The 16,740-nt window shown below is 44.7% G+C and overlaps 1 protein-coding gene across 2 annotated transcripts in view; it reads right to left on the bottom strand.

Annotated features, from left to right (window-relative positions):
- Positions 1-16,740, bottom strand: part of ALMS1 (ALMS1 centrosome and basal body associated protein) — a 222,885-nt gene that overhangs the window by 167,379 nt on the left and 38,766 nt on the right. For both annotated transcript variants that reach the window (XM_078674479.1, XM_078674480.1), the window contains 3 exons: positions 14,166-14,349; positions 7,327-7,447; positions 995-3,878 (listed from right to left, as the gene is read on the bottom strand). In XM_078674479.1, coding sequence (XP_078530605.1) covers positions 995-3,878; positions 7,327-7,447; positions 14,166-14,349 — 3,189 coding nt within the window. The remainder of the gene's footprint in view (positions 1-994; positions 3,879-7,326; positions 7,448-14,165; positions 14,350-16,740) is intronic.

The following is a 16,740-nucleotide window of genomic DNA, read 5'->3' on the forward strand; positions in this document are numbered from 1 at the left end:
AGGCAAGACAATTTCTTTATCATTAGATGTTTTATACACATATACAAAAGCGTGTATATATATATATATATATATAATTATATATATATATATATATACACACGTGTGTGTTCAAGGTCACGTGAGGTGACCGAAACGCGCCATGGCATGGAGTGAGTTGCCATAAACTATGTACAACAATTGAAGAGGAGTTTGTGCCCGTGTGTTCTTTTCCGTTGGAGAAAAAGGCCAGGATTCTTGGGGTTTGTGTGTGTGTGTGTGTGTTTATATATATACACACACAGTCACATACATCAAAGTATATATTGTTGTGTGTGTACATATATAAATAAAAAAAATATATAAATATATAAAGTGAGCACCACACAACCCTTTATAATAAAGCAGCTGAACTATAATAATGAAGGCGAACGACACTTGTGTGAAATAAGGAGGAGTAAAAAAGCCCTCCATAAAGTAGGAATGTATAGTATTGTTTAATTGCGATACAGATGAGGATAAAATGCTGCTGGAACGTGCAGTATGATTGCTTGTACTGTGTGACGGAGACTAATTCAAGTCCAGGATGCATCTATGAGGGTCTTAGAATGAGTTTACAGTAAGTTTGTCTCAGTATAGAATCATTTGGACGTCAAGTAAATCATCTTACCCATGCTTTCAATCACACAGTCGCTGCACTGGAAGACTGCCAGGCTGCGGAGGGGGGCAGGCAGAGGATATTACCAGAATAGTGTTACTAAAGAGGGTAGAAATGTTTCTAGGTATCAGTCTGAAAAAATGGGAAAACAAGGGGACATGTTTTCGGTGGAATGGCTGTATTGGATTGCCACAAATAGGAAGAATAACATGTTGATCTAATCAGGTAATATTTTTCGATGCTATGTGAAGTGAGCATTTGTGAGGTAAAGTGAAGCTTGAAGGACAGGGAGGCTATGGTCAGAGACATACAGGAACAAAAGATAAAAATAGATTAAAATGGAAAAATGGCAGTTACCGGTATTCTTTCTTCAATGTTAAGCTCTTTTTTCTCTGGTGTTTTAACTGTAGATGACCAGTAGGGGGCATAGTTATCCACCTCCAGGCTAGTGAGGGAGTGGCCCGACCCAGCCCCAGCAGAACCTACAAATGTGCGATCAGGCTGGCTGTTTGACTGGGAACTGTCCAGAAAATTTGAGTCCATGGAAACATCACTGAATTGCTCCATCGTAATTTTGCTAGTCGAAGGACCTGGCTCAAGGGAGTGTCTTTGATCAGACTTTCCAGGACTTCTAGTCGAGTCCACTTTTCCTGGAAGGAAGTCGGAAACATTCTGACTTGTAGGAGGCACACTTGCTTCAAGACACTGGATATGAACATTCCCAGGACTTGTGCCTTCTTCATTTTCAAAAGAAGTCTTGATTTGTTCGGTGCGATCTCCCAAGTTCTCCTCATCTGTGTTAAGAGTCTCACCATAGCTGGCATTTTTGCTTTTGTCTTGTTCTAATTTTTTCCTGACGGAATGTTGGTTTTGGTCTAGGACGAACTCGCTGTGCACCATCTCTTTGCTAACTGTGCTTATAGCGCTGTATGACTGGGATCGGGCAATGGGTAACCCATGCACTGGCTTTCTTTCATCGGAGTTCAAACTGGTTAGCGATGATGCACCTCCGATGGATGCACTCAGGCTTCTCTTTGGGCTACCAGTACTGCTCTGCTTGGCTAGTATGCGGTTCAAAGATTCAGCTACGGCGTTGTAGGCTTTCTTCTTAGGTGACACACCATTTATACCACGTAGAACTAAAGCATCAAAGGGCATGTTCTCCAATGACTGGTTCACTTTCCAAGCTCCTACTTTCTCCATGTAACTCAAGGTAGGGAGGGAATGGATCCTTCCAGAAGGCAGTGGTGAGGCACTCAGAGATGTACTATTTTCTGAGATGGTTTTAGTGTCAACTTTCTCTGACTGCTGCTTTCCAGAGGATTGGGTATAGGCACTTTTAGATGTTTCAGGAGGTTCTTCACTTAATAAACCATTCGAGCCAGGAAGATTTGACATGAATGGCATCATTTTGCCAGCGATCTCCTTCTTTATGCGTTTGCTGGGAAAAGCACCTGGAGTTGACTGGGAGATAGGTTGTGCGATCCCCCTAAAGAACACACTGTCATTTCCAAGAGGCCTGTCGAAAGGAGAAATGTCAGCCTCTCGATGACCTCGCTCTATGCTGTATCCAGAAGAATCAGTTATTTCAGCATTGCCTGGCTTTGGTTGGACATCGCTAAGTGTGCTTTGCTTCAGATTGCAAGTTTCAATAGGCTCTGAATCCACATTCCCAGAATGAGGTGTTGCATTTTCATTGGTACTGTCTCCATTCTTCTTACAAACTGATGCCTCTTTCTCTTGATGTCGGAGTCGGATCTCACAGCACAAATCTGTACGTAACTTATCTCGAAAATCTCCACTAGCAAGTCTATTCAATGGATGAACAGTGATGCCAGATAAGTCACATCGTCCAGAGTCTCTCATATTCACACTGTTTCGCTTCATATTCATGCCATCAACGGAAATCATGACAGGACACAAATCTGTTTCACTGGAGGATTTCGAAGACTTGCTTACTGAAAGAACGCAGTTACCCTTGGATTGTTCAAACTCTGAGATTGACTTTTCTTGACTCAGTGATTGAACAAAGTTCGCTTCCAGGGACTTGGTCGCTGGTTCTACAAGATCCAAGTTCCCAACCTGGTGTATCTGGTTTCCCTCGGGTATCACAGTTGCTGCCCTTTTGTCAGAGGTCTCTTGTGTCTTGTGATCTTCCTTGTGGTCTTGCTGAAGCTGATTTTCCAGATGATCATTGTTGAAGAATATTTTGTGAGGTGCATCCCTCTCTGCGAATTTAAAGTTCCCATCTTGAAGCATCTGACTCTCTTGATGCTCAATGGTAAGGAACTGTTGTTTCGATATTTCTTGACCCAGAGGATCTAAGTTCGCATCAAGAGATGACTGCCAGCTGCTTGACATCACGTCTTCTTTCTTGAACAGCTCATGCCTACTTTCCTTATTTAGTGACAAATAGAAGCCAGAGCCCACCGTTGTGGTCTCATGCTCCACCAGAGTAAAGTCCTCATGCTCCTTAAGGTCTAGGGTTTCAGCTTGCTGGATTTGATTTTGTTCATGCACTGGAGATGAAAGGCCCATACAGGGGGAGCTGTTAAGAGATGATCGACTGCTATTTGACAACCCAATTTCCTTCTCCAACAACTCAAGAGCACCTGGATCAATCACTACTTCAGGCACCTCAGGACCCAGGGACTCGGTCTCATACATCATGTGATCCAAGACCTCCTCTTGCGCCATTTGTTTCTGCTCTGGTTCTGTATGTGGAGGCACCTTGTTGGAGGAACTATCTGAAGCTGATCCTCCACTGCTAGACAACCCTACTTCCTTCTCCAACAACTCAAGTAGCATAGGTGCAGACACACTATTGTCAAGAAAGGAGCCATCATGAGTAATAGAATCTATGTAACCTTCGCCTTCAGGGCGTGGTTCATGTGTGTCTAACACTTCCTGCCTGGCAACAGGCGACTGAGAATTTGGAACATCTGACTTTGCACGTACATCCATGCTGGAATGCTCTGAGTAAGGTTCCGTTCTATTGTTCCGGTGCTCAAAGATTATCCTTGCAGATTTTGGAGTAGGAGGCAGTGGGTGCTGAGATAAAAAGAAGCTGCTACTTGCATCGCCGGCCCCTCCTGTGCTTACTGCAAGAGGATGCTGGGAGATAGTGAAACAGCCACTGGACATGTCGGTGGTAACTTCAGTGGAAGCCAGCTGCACAGCATCATGCATCTGCAGCGGCTTTAAATGCAGCTCAGAGAATTCAGAATTATCAAGAGTCCACCTGAAAAAACAAGCGAAAAAAGGCCTTAGTAATACTTTCAGATTCAATACTATCGCATGATGTTCAATACATTGCATATTCAACAGCCGCTCTGGTGGAAATATGGGTATCTTTTGCATAATGGCACGAAGAGATTGAATTAACATCAAGGTGAAATATATTTCTAATTCTACGCATTATCAAGGGAATAATTACTATTAGCCTACGCTACGCTTGTTATCATTAACATTAGTGCATGTGCCTTATTATTCTGGATAAAAAATATCTCCTGCCACTTGCTCGGTTGAGGCAAGAAACTACTCACTCTCACGAAGCAGGCACGTACAGCGCATGGAGGATGGAGAAAGCAGTGCAGTTTACATCAGAGGAGTACAATCACTAAAGTACTCAAGCATATAATATTATGTAATATTAAATACACGCAGAAAGCACATTTCAACTCACATTTTCTAATCAGATGTCACATTTAAGTATTGCTGACTCTTTAAACTGCTATGAAATATATCTATAAATAGAAAGAAATACCTCAGTACACAGATACTGTAACCTATCTGTTGATCGGACCTTAGTGAATAGAAGATGGATGGAGTGCTGATTACACACTAAAATATAAAACTATTGCTAAATAAGATTATAGTGAGAAAGCAAGCTACCACAGGTCAGGCAATGACATGATTACATGCTCGGAGTTTTCATCCTAGAAGCAGGACTAATAGCATCCCGTATGGTGAACGTCTACGGTTAAAACGGAATTGTGCATCCACCGAAGAATATAATGTTGCTAAGAACGAGGCACTTGTAAGATTTGAAGCAAGAGGCTATTCTAAACAGGTCTTAAAAATTGCAGAAACAAGAGCAGATACTCTAAATAGATCTGAGCTTCTTTTACCCAAGTCCCAAAGCAGAACTCTTAAGAACACTGCCCAGCCTGCTAGAATGATCACTCGATACAGCTCCAAAACACCAGAACTAGTGCATAGTTTTAAGAAAAATTGGCACATTCTAAAATCTGATGATGTCCTCAAGTCATCCATCTCAGAACGACCTCTCAGTACACATAGACGGTGTAAACCCATGAATGATTACCTGGTGTCTAGTCACTATGCTGCATCTACACGACGTAAAGAACCCATTACAGGATTCTTTCCCTGCATGAAGTGCAAGGCATGCAAGTAGAGTCAGAAAACTAACAACCATAGCATTCAACATCAGGGCCAACAACCAATGAGAAAGATCAATATGTTGCTTAATGGCAACTCAGAATTCACGGTTTACTGTCTGGAATACCCCTGTACCAAAAGATATGTGGGCAGTACAATCCATCCCACGAAAAAACGAATTTTGGAGCACATGCGTGCAATAAATAAGAAGGATCCAACATATCCAGTAGCACGCCATTTCGAAAGCTTCCATAATAGTAACTGTGATCTCATAAAATTCTTCTGTATAGACCAGGTCCCCAAACAAGAACGAGGAGGGCATAGAGTAAGCACCCTACGTAGGATGAAGTCAAGGTACATCATAGAACTTAATAGTATGACACCTACAGGTATTCACACAACAATATCGCATTCGGAATGAGCACTGACAAACTAGGCAATCATTTCATGTATAATTTATACAATTTTATTTTATTTATTTATTTTATTTTATAAAGCGCATGGTTACACTAGCAAGTGTCCCCGCGCTGGCAATGCTACAGTTGTTTCCAGGTGTTCGTGGCATGATTGAGAGAAGAGCTTAACTCCGGTCTTAGTCCTTGGGGAAGAGGACTGTTTTCAGGTCTCTTCGTAAGTTTGACTCAGAGGGTTCCAGCCGCAGTTTTTCTGGCAGCTGGTTCCACATCCTAGCGTTTTTTTTTTTTTTTTAAATGCAGCTCGTTTTCCTTAAATGAAACAAGCTGCATAAAAAAAAAAGAAACGTTTTCCTTCCATTTTTTGAAGGAAGGGACCACTGCCTGCCCTTAAAAAATACATTTGCATGCATTTGCAAAGGGGAAGGGTTCCAATATGGGCCCCTTCCAATTTGTGAATGTATTACCACCGACTTGAAGTAGATGGTAACTGCGAGTGTTTTTGCGGTCGCAAAACATTTGTACATGGTTTTGAGACTCGCTATTTGGGAGGGAACGCCCCTGCCAAATAGCGAGTAGCAAAACCTATTTAGCGAGTCGCAAGATAATTGCAACTCGCTAAATAGGCTACGTACATGGCCCAATAGTTTTTTGCATACGCAAACAGGTTCGCAAACCAGTTTGCGCATGCAAAAACAGGTCGTACATCTGGCCCTAAGAGCTGCACACTAGGCAAGGGTGTGAACAACTCCTGCCACCTATACATGTGTGCACAGACACATTGAGCGCCCTATTCATTCCATATTAGCAACACCTGACTACAAGTGCTGTATCTTAATATCTACTCGCCTGTATGCGCCATATTTTATGGTAATTCACTGAACTGCGCTTTCCTCACTCAATATTGGGGGCTCCTTGTTACCAGACTGCGTGAAATTGAAGAAATATGGGAGAAATGCAGCCATCTCAGTGTTTTGGAATCCTAGCTCAGAAATTGTCTATCTTTTTAACGCATTAGATATAACAGCCTAATGTTCACGAGAAAATAGGAATATGTAATAATACAGGCAGCAAACAAACACTAGTTGGGCCCAGCCACGAAAAAAGTAAGAAATGTACGGCCTCATTTAAAGATGGCCAATAATTGGACATCTGCCAATAAATGTTGGCTGTCTCGTCGATGCTCACTCTATTCCCTTACTTCATTAGAGACTAGGAATTTGCACAGACCCAGTACTACTGAAACTAATTTTGGAGAGGAGGATCTGTTTGGTTTCTACTGTCTGCTATTGTATCTGGGAAAGTCATGTGGCCAAGGACAGAAAAAGTGCAGATATTTCACATATGCACTTGGAAAAACTTCCAGCCTTTTGGGGACATTAGGGTTTTGCGAAGACATGAGTCGAGCCCCTGGGGATCTGTCTTCACATATAAGTGAAGCAGGTATGCTGTGGTTTGGTGACCCAATGTCGCTATTTTTCCCTCCTGTTCTCTGGATTCTGCAGGCTGCAGTCAGGCTAGTGAAGGTGGTGACTCAGACACACAAGCCTCACAGCAAGCCAGTCCTCGGAACAATAAATAATCCTTAAAGTATTTTTTATAGAAGTTCAGTGTACAGGGAATGGAGAGGTCTGATGGTCATTTTCAGTGTCACTTTCTATCAAAAAGGGTCTCTAGACACATCTGAAAGATCCAGAAACTCAGTGGGAGGGTCTAGTCACTTTCTGCCAATGAGGTCTCTGGACACATCTCCAAGATCCTGAAGTCCTCAGAAAGAGTCTTCTTCCAGATGTTATCAAAAAGAACTTCAGTACGCAATGTGCAAGGCTGACGCATTTCACACATCCAGAATGAAAGGGTATGAAGATCACTTACCTCAAAGGAGCAAAATTGAGTTCAGTCCGCTGAAATAAGGTCTCTTCAAAAGTATTGTACACTTGGAGGGAGTCAGATTTCAGAAGGGGGAGATGAGGCGAGAGGTTGGTATCCTGCATTTCTAGGAAATTTAAGATGTGAATTAGCTTCAGTAAAAATGACAGCTAATAGTCAAGTTGGTCACATAGTTGATCACATCAGTGAAGCCACCAACAGAAGCAGAATGCTTTCCAAGACAATCAAGTACTGCATCATCCCCACCTGATGACCCCAATCCTCACTCCACAGAAAAAATACAGAAGATCAGACGGAACATCAATGACACCAAGCTTGCTTCTTCAATTCCACCCACCTCTCCCGTAGAATCCCACCGTGGTTAGCCTTCAAAGCCTTATCTCTTCCAGATCTCACTGACATACTCAACTGCCTCAAAGCCACTTCTTATTAAGATGATGCCTTACCATGGTGCTTCATCAAAGCTCTCTCTGGGGGCACTCTCTCACCCCAACTGACCATTGATAATGCCTCCTTCACTAAAGACATCACCTCAGAAGCTCTCAGAGCAGACCAGACCGTTCAATTACCTACACTAGACCCTCATGACCACACCAACTACCGGCGCATCACTCACCTATCCTTCATTGGCAACACCATTGAAAAAACTGTCTATGTTCAACTCCAAGATCACATCAATGCTTCCCACCTCGAGCTCAACTATCAGTCTGGCTTCAGATCACACTGAAGCATGGAGGCCAATGCTCGACACATTGTGGACAATGTCTTTTTCACCACAGATGAAGAGGACTCCTGCTTCCTATTATTGCTGGACCTCAGCTGCCTCGAGCACAGTCGACCATCCCATCCTCATATGCACCCTGGAGCCTGAGTGGCAATCTCTGGTAATGTCCTTCAGTGGTTCTCCTCCTACCTTTCCAACCGACACTAGTGTGTTCAAGTGGGCACCGCCAGATCACAAGAGATCCCTATCACCTGCGAATCCCCCAGGGTTCCAAACTATCTCACGGCATCTTCAACTTCTGCACGGAGCCACTTAGTGCTCAGATATTAGCATCAACAGTCACCAAAATGTATATGATGCACACCTCCACATGAAAGTCTCCTGTGCTACAGAAAGCCAACGCCTCAAACACTGGCTGCAGATCACCCAGATCTGGACGTCCAGCGCTTACCTGAAGTTCAATTCAACTAAAAAAGAATTCCTGTTATTTGCCCAGAACAATAAACCTAATAACATAACATGTGTATTTATAAAAGCGCACGTTCACCCAGAGGTCTCTTGGCGCTGAATAACAGATGTTCATTGTTACCCAACTCAATGGTACTCATTTTATCGACTTCAGATGGATGAAAGGCAGAGTGAACCCACCAGGATTTGAACCTGTGACCATGAGGTCGAACACAGGTCCCTGCAATGGATGCATTTGTCCACTGAGCCACCATCCCTGGATCAATTACATGAACCTTGATGGCTTTGAACTCCAACTCTCACAGAACAGAATGCCATGTCACTTGGACTTTCCCTGGACACCAACCTCACCCTAAAGGAGCAGATTTCCAAAAAACACAAAGATGGTGTCGTCCTAGCCATCTCTCCTAAAGAAAGTTGAACTGTTTCTTCCAAAAAGCGAACTGCCGTTCAAACCTTCGTGCTCTTGCATCGCCCTACCCCATGACCTCCAGACGCCACACTAGCACTGCTTAGGAGCATGCTATGCACCACAGCACATCTCATCCAGGACATGAAGAAATCTGAACACATCGCCCCTATCCTGATGGAACTCCATTGGCTCCCCTTGCATGCCTGATCCATCTTCAAAATCAGATGCATCATTTAGAAAGCCGTCTCCACAAGCACACCAGCTGATGTTGCAGACACACTCTTAATCTCTTTTAGTTCTCTGCACAGCTAAGGCGAAGACATCATCAGACTAAGAAGCATAAAAAAGAAGAAACAAGACTATAGGCACCCAGGAAAAACATCTCCATTTCCATCAGGACTGCTCCAACACTGCTCAGTTTAAGAAAGAGTCGAAGACTCACCCACTAAAGAATACTACATCACACTGCATGAACCATTCAGCATCCAGCTTCCTCTCCTATTACACAGTCACTTTACGCGTGTCTATGACCATGTACAGTGATCTGTCGCCTTTTGGGTGTGTTTTCACTATAGAAATACTATACACATACATACAAGTATAGAAATATTACATGTGCAATATGTTAAATTGTATTCAGAATATAAGTAAACAACATAATACATACAGCGACAGTAAACAGACATTGAAATCAGCATCTAAGGGAGATCTGGAACAATAACTCTTTTCAATATCTGTACTACCGCGCCTTTCAATATCTGACAACACGGCCATGCTTTACAATGTTTGGTACAGCTGGGCTTCCAATGTCAGGTACAGTCATGCGCCCGACACCAGGTGTAGCAACTCTTTTCAATATTTAGCACAGTCTGCTTTTCAGTGTACGATGCATCCACACGTTTCAGTATCCGATACAGCCTTGTTTTTCAAAATATGGTACAGCCACACTTTTCAATCCATAGAACAGCTGCACTTTTCAATATCTAACAGCCACGCCGTTCAACTGTGCTTGTCAACACAGCGGTGATGTTCAATATCTGCCACTCCCAAGCTTTTCAATATATGATACAAGCGAATCTAGGCAGTTTGTGGGTGCTTCAAAGTTTAGGCAACACCACAAACCAGTCTGTGTGGGGTCCAAGGTCCAGGCAGTTTGAGGGTGGTGCAAGGTCCAGGCAGTTTGAGGGTAGTGCAAGGTCCAGGCAGTATGTGGGTGGTGCAAGGTCCTGGCAGTATGTGGGTGGTGCAAGGTCCTGGCAGTATGTGGGTGGTGCAAGGTCCTGGCAGTATGTGGGTGGTGCAAGGTCCTGGCAGTATGTGGGTGGTGCAAGGTCCAGGCAGTATGTGGGTGGTGCAAGGTCCTGGCAGTATGTGGGTGGTGCAAGGTCCAGGCAGTATGTGGGTGGTGCAAGGTCCTGGCAGTATGTGGGTGGTGCAAGGTCCTGGCAGTATGTGGGTGGTGCAAGGTCCAGGCAGTATGTGGGTGGTGCAAGGTCCAGGCAGTATGTGGGTGGTGCAAGGTCCTGGCAGTATGTGGGTGGTGCAAGGTCCAGGCAGTATGTGGGTGGTGCAAGGTCCTGGCAGTATGTGGGTGGTGCAAGGTCCTGGCAGTATGTGGGTGGTGCAAGGTCCTGGCAGTATGTGGGTGGTGCAAGGTCCAGGCAGTATGTGGGTGGTGCAAGGTCCTGGCAGTATGTGGGTGGTGCAAGGTCCTGGCAGTATGTGGGTGGTGCAAGGTCCAGGCAGTATGTGGGTGGTGCAAGGTCCAGGCAGTATGTGGGTGGTGCAAGGTCCTGGCAGTATGTGGGTGGTGCAAGGTCCTGGCAGTATGTGGGTGGTGCAAGGTCCAGGCAGTATGTGGGTGGTGCAAGGTCCTGGCAGTATGTGGGTGGTGCAAGGTCCTGGCAGTATGTGGGTGGTGCAAGGTCCTGGCAGTATGTGGGTGGTGCAAGGTCCAGGCAGTATGTGGGTGGTGCAAGGTCCTGGCAGTATGTGGGTGGTGCAAGGTCCTGGCAGTATGTGGGTGGTGCAAGGTCCTGGCAGTATGTGGGTGGTGCAAGGTCCAGGCAGTATGTGGGTGGTGCAAGGTCCAGGCAGTATTTGGGTGGTGCAAGGTCCAGGCAGTATGTGGGTGGTGCAAGGTCCAGGCAGTATTTGGGTGATGCAAAGTGGGCCATGAAGTTCATCAAGTGTTCAGCCAGCAGTGGGCTGCTTGAAGGAGAAGGGAAAATAGAAGGAAGACAAGAAAAAGGAAGAACAAACGACAATGACTTATGAGGATGATATTGGTAGGGCGCTTAAATGTAGTCGACCGGCAGCGATGTGAATATAATACAGATGGGGGATGAGTTAGACTGTTAAACTGCATCAACTGGAACGAAAACAATAATAAAACCACTTCAGTGTTTTCAGAAAAAGAAGGCCTCTCTGTGTGCCTTCAGGTAGCTTGCATTTGTGCAGATGGGCTGCCACTTCTGGAATGCACCTGTAAAGCACCATTTGAAGGGTCTAGTTCGCGCTATATAAAACTCTACAAAAAGAAAAAAAAAAAAAAAAAGGACCATATTGCCTGCCTGCAAGTGGTCAAGAGTGGAAAACCAGTGTTATGAAGTTATTGTACCCTAACATAACAAAATATCAAACCTCCCGGCTAGAGCAACAGATGGGAAATTGGAGCAGAAATACAACTAGATAATCATTACCTGTTGCATTATAGCATTACGCATTTCTGTATCCATAAACACCCTTTAAAATGGAACACAGTAAGTGACAAGCATTGGAAATGCAGATAGGTCTGGATGTAGAAGAATATTGTATGGTAATGTGAAGTATTAGAAGTAGATTCGTAGTAATGGATATGTATTTGTGTAGAAGCAAGATACTGGTGTAGGTTAAAAGGTCAGGTGACATTTGCACTGTAAGTCAGATATAAAAGTCCATGTGGGTTAATGATTGTCCTCCTCCCATCTGCGCTGCTGCCTGAGAAAAACACCATACATTACCTAGTTTTCTACGACTATTTAATAGCATGTGTGGGCCCTTGAAAGTTCAACCTTGGGCAGCAGGATAAATAAACAAAATGATCACAGCTGTGTGGAAAGCAGGCATTTTTTGGTTAAAGTACACACGTTCTGTCCAATCAAAAACTGTACTCCTAGGTTCCAACATGTGGGTGGAGCAAAAGGCCCTGTCTTGGTGAGTCTCACATAATTGTCTGGCAACAGCTGCACTGTCAAGCCAGACCAAAAAAGCAAACACACATTGTTTCCATTACTATCTTCCTCAAGACTTTTTCCTTTAACCCCTCCGCTGCGCTGAACGTTCCACGCTGGTGCGGAATGTTCTATTGCGTGGGCGGGGCTGCCATGTTCAGCGGACGTGCGCAGCACTACCGAGGTAGTGCACGCGACGTCCGTTGAACGTGCGCAGCACTTAACGGGTTAAGCTTGTTAACAAACTCTACCAACAGGCCACCACCTTGCCCCTGTTAAAAACCGGGCACAGACTGTCTATTGGTCTTGTCCCGGCAACAACTGCACTTCTGCTGCTTGCATGTGAGAAAGGTCCGCGCTGCCCTATACTAATGATGGGAAGTCAGGCATCAAAACACTGGTTTGAAGATGGTGCTTGCCTTCAATTTCACAAATGTAGGCATCTTCCTTCAAGATCCAAACAACTAAAAAATCAGGGTTTCAAGGAGAATGTGAGGAAAGGGAAGGTCTTTTCCTTTTATTTACGTTGTCCATTGCCATTAAAGGCATCTGCAAATCTATGGTACCAAGTCAAAATGTTTTCATACAGGTGTCTCTCAACTGCTGCATACAAGCAGTGTAGAAAATAACGAATTCCTAAATCAGGGTATGCTGGGATAACGTGTGCCGAAAATCACGAGGAAAAAGTTATTTATTGCGTTTGTAAGTGCAGGGCATGAAGGTCATAAACACTGTTTTGTGCCAGTTTTCCTAAAAACTAGTGGGTTTCAGTATTTTCAGGAACAAGCAACACCCCAGCAGTTGACCCAAATAGAATACAAACTAACATTCAGGGCACAAGAGAAAAACAAGCCATGAACTCTACGGAAAGGAAACAGTTACGACTCCCAATAACCGCTTGAACAGCCTCTAGAAGACGCTGCCAGCTTGGGCATGAATGGCTCCAGCCTGGATTTCCATTCTGTTTACTGCAAAGACAGCTGCCATGGTGACCACGCTGCGCGACTCCATTAATACGGCTTAAAACTGTTATGTTTGACTTTCACGGCTAACTGCCTTTTGTAGAGACACAAACACATTTTCTGCTTGATACTGCTGATGGAGGACTCAAGGAGCCCTCCCGAGAGCATTGTGAACGGACGCTTCTGCCACTAAGCGCAAGGAAACCAGATATGGTAACCAGGTGCTCTGTTAAGTGATTAACATGCTAGCCAGTGGCTGCGGCCAGATCAAGGCCCACACCAGTTTCAAGACTGCACTGCATATGGTGGACTTCAATCAGAAACAGTCAATACCGGATCCACTTCAGTTTCAAGGGACACCTGAATCATGACTGATGGAATCCAATACAAGAATACTTACGTATTTTAGCGATCGATATGGTAAATATTAGTCATATCAGAACTGACGCGTGGCACACCGGTCAATGCAACCGTGCAAAGGAAAGCTGTGCTCACTTATATGCACTTAACTTTACGCCATTTTGACACCACAATATTTTTGTACTCCGTATTTTGACAGACAACCCTCGAATGATCAGAATTGGACATAAGGTGGACGGTGCAGATATGGCAAACTTCAAATGCGGACAATCCTGCCCTTTTCTTTATTTTCAAGGTACTGACACCCTAGGAAAAGAGCTGCCTTGACGTATGACAATGGAGGATTATCCAATGGGGAGACTCAGACATGATCCAGTAACAATCCAGGAGCTGATGACCTGATCCAAGGATGTCACAGGCACAAGGGAATGCAAGAGATTGGTAGCATAACATAATGGGGATCAAAGAGGCTGGGAAGGAGGGAGAGCAAAACTGAAAGAGTAGCAAGTAATAAACTGAATCCTGTGCTACACTTTGTGTCTTGTTCATCACAGAACTGGACAGTAAGAACTGCAGAGAATACAATCGAAACCTACTGTCCTCAAAAGGTGAGGCCTTAGGGCAGTGTGCATCAACCTCAGAGCTCATTCTGGCCACATTGACTGAAAACTGGACAGAAGCTGTACCTAAAAGGCCAGACTGAAAGAGGCCTTGCACTGCAGCAGTTCCAGTATCTTCAGATGACATCAGGGTGCCTTCCTCCAGCGTGGGGAATTCGGTCTGGTCAGTCTCAAGCCCGGTCACTCCAAACCTGGTCGCGGATGCTGCCGTAGCATCTTCTGCTGGAAGCTGGTACCATGACTCCTGGCCCTGCCGATATAAAACACAATGTCTAAGAATTCATTCATAGCAGGGAGTATATCTGTTAACAGCACAATATTCAACACATATTGTAATCTCACAATCACCTGCTCAAGACAAAGGCTCAAAAACCTGGAGAAAAGCGATTGCAGCCCAACTCCACTGATATGGAACGTCTAACAGGGTACCTTGTTAAGAGGGGAGACAGGATGGTTTCAGGAGGGGAAGTCATGCCAGGCAAACATTGGTTGTTTTTTTTGTACTTAAATGTAGGAAAACTGAAGCAGATAGTGAATGGGCTCTGCCTGGAATTGAAGTGATAAAATAAGCGGAACACACAGGCATGATGTCGATAAGGTGGATGGGTGTGTGCTAAGGTTTCAATTTAGGTTCAGTGCAGCCAATTGATATATTAAAGATAGAAATATCAAAGCTCAAAAAGCTGTACAAAATGGAATATGAACGAAAAAAAACGGTTTAAAGCAAATAGAAACCTTTGAACTACCACTACTTTGGACTGCAGAGTTACCTGGTTGTGGATGGACCGGGAGAGTAAGATAAAACCAGAAACCATGGAGAGGGTATGTTAGCACCCTGAACATCACAAGGAAGGCCTTATCTGGAGTGCTGGAGCCAGCTGTGGTGGTGAAAGCTCAAGGCAGACAAAGAAAGACTGGAGACTGCTTAGAACTAGGGTATGAAGCATAAACATCCTTCACAAAGAGGAGTGAGACCCAAAACAAGTGTCCCAATAGCAGGTATTCGAAAATAAAAGTAGTCTTGAAATGAGAAGCTCCATGTTTGCAGGGTATGCTGAAAGGCTGTGCCTACAACTTCCTATTTGTCAGGGAGAGCAAGTCAGGAATTTAGCAGTAGAGGTTGTTGAACTGCACTGTTTGAGGTAGGGTTTCTTGACCAAGGTTCCACCGTGTTCAGAGGAAGTCATGTTCGCAAACTACGATAATGTCCTATACTGTCAAAATATGGTCCCATCCGTCACAACTGCCTCACAGGTCAATTCACACACAGGTGAATAAATGTCTTGTCGATTTACATCTGTGATGTGTTCCAATTTACATATGTTGGTGATTCACAAAACTTTACAGAAGTAGGTCTAGACACTGTACACATTTTGATTTTTAAGTATACTCTCAGCTCTTGAAACAACCTGAAAGAAAGTGTCTGAACATGTAAGATGGTTCTGGTGTTCACCTACACTGTCCATGCCGCCAGACGAAGAACGCGCCCTGTCTCGCCTTGGTCACAGATTTACGCCAATGGACAGTCCACTCAACTGGCGGAAGGTCAACAGTGGCGAATTTAAGCAGCAGGCAAACATTTCTGTTGATTCTGTGAACCCAGAATATGCGATTTCCACCTGCATACCAGCACCACGCACAATTTAAACTTTGTGCGTCTGGCACCATGCAATTATTCATCCTCCAAAACGCTAAGGCGCCTCCGTGTTACTAGGGACTGAGTTTCTGGTATAAATGCTTTGATCCTGACTTAGAGTTTGGTGGATGGACTTCTACATCATAAACGCGAGGGTTAACCTGTCCACTTTATTACAAATGTTGTACGATATAAGGCATTGGTAATAAGGTAGACAGAATATCCGTCACGTCCAATAGAAGAACTCTACCTCTAGGCCCTTTGTTATTTTAATAAATATTTTCCTTAATAATTAAATGCAAAGCGTATAACTTAACAAATCTTCCATGCAATCTGAACTTAAATTAAGCAAGGATTAAGCAAGTGAAGGCAGAGCTGAGGTGGAGGACAGGTGTGCGTTTCTTTTCTTTAACTTTAACTCCATTCCTTCAATGCAGAGAGAACATGGCCATGCACCTGACTGCAGTGACTGAGGCGGTGCAGCACACCTGTGACAGCACCAGTGCATAAGATGATGGTCTGCTTGCACAGGGGCTGCTACAGCCAGCCTAGCGTCCAGAGCGCCCAAGTCTCAGGGTTGCCTTGCCTTGCACACTGACAGCCGGTGAATCCAGACTCAGGCACCAGAGTCTGGATTCACCGGCTGTCACTGTGCAAGGCAACCCAGAGACTTGGGGGCTCTGGGGTCTGTCTCCAGGCACTAGAGTCTTGGTTCACCGGCTGTCACTGTGCAAGGCAACCCTGAGACTTGGGGCTAGGGTGTCTATCTCCAGGCACCAGAGTCTGGGTTCACCGGCTGTCACTGTGCAAGGCAACCCTGAGACTTGGGGCTAGGGTGTCTGTCTCCAGGCACCAGAGTCTGGATTCACCGGCTGTCACTGTGCAACGCGAGGCGAGGCAACCCTGAGACTTGGGGCTCGGGTGTCTGTCTCCAGGCACCAGAGTTTGGATTCACCAGCCATCAATGTGCAAGGCGAGGCAACCCTGAGACTTGGGGGCTCTTAG

This window comes from Lissotriton helveticus, chromosome 2_1, assembly GCF_964261635.1.
Source record: "Lissotriton helveticus chromosome 2_1, aLisHel1.1, whole genome shotgun sequence".
NCBI lineage: Eukaryota > Metazoa > Chordata > Amphibia > Caudata > Salamandridae > Lissotriton > Lissotriton helveticus.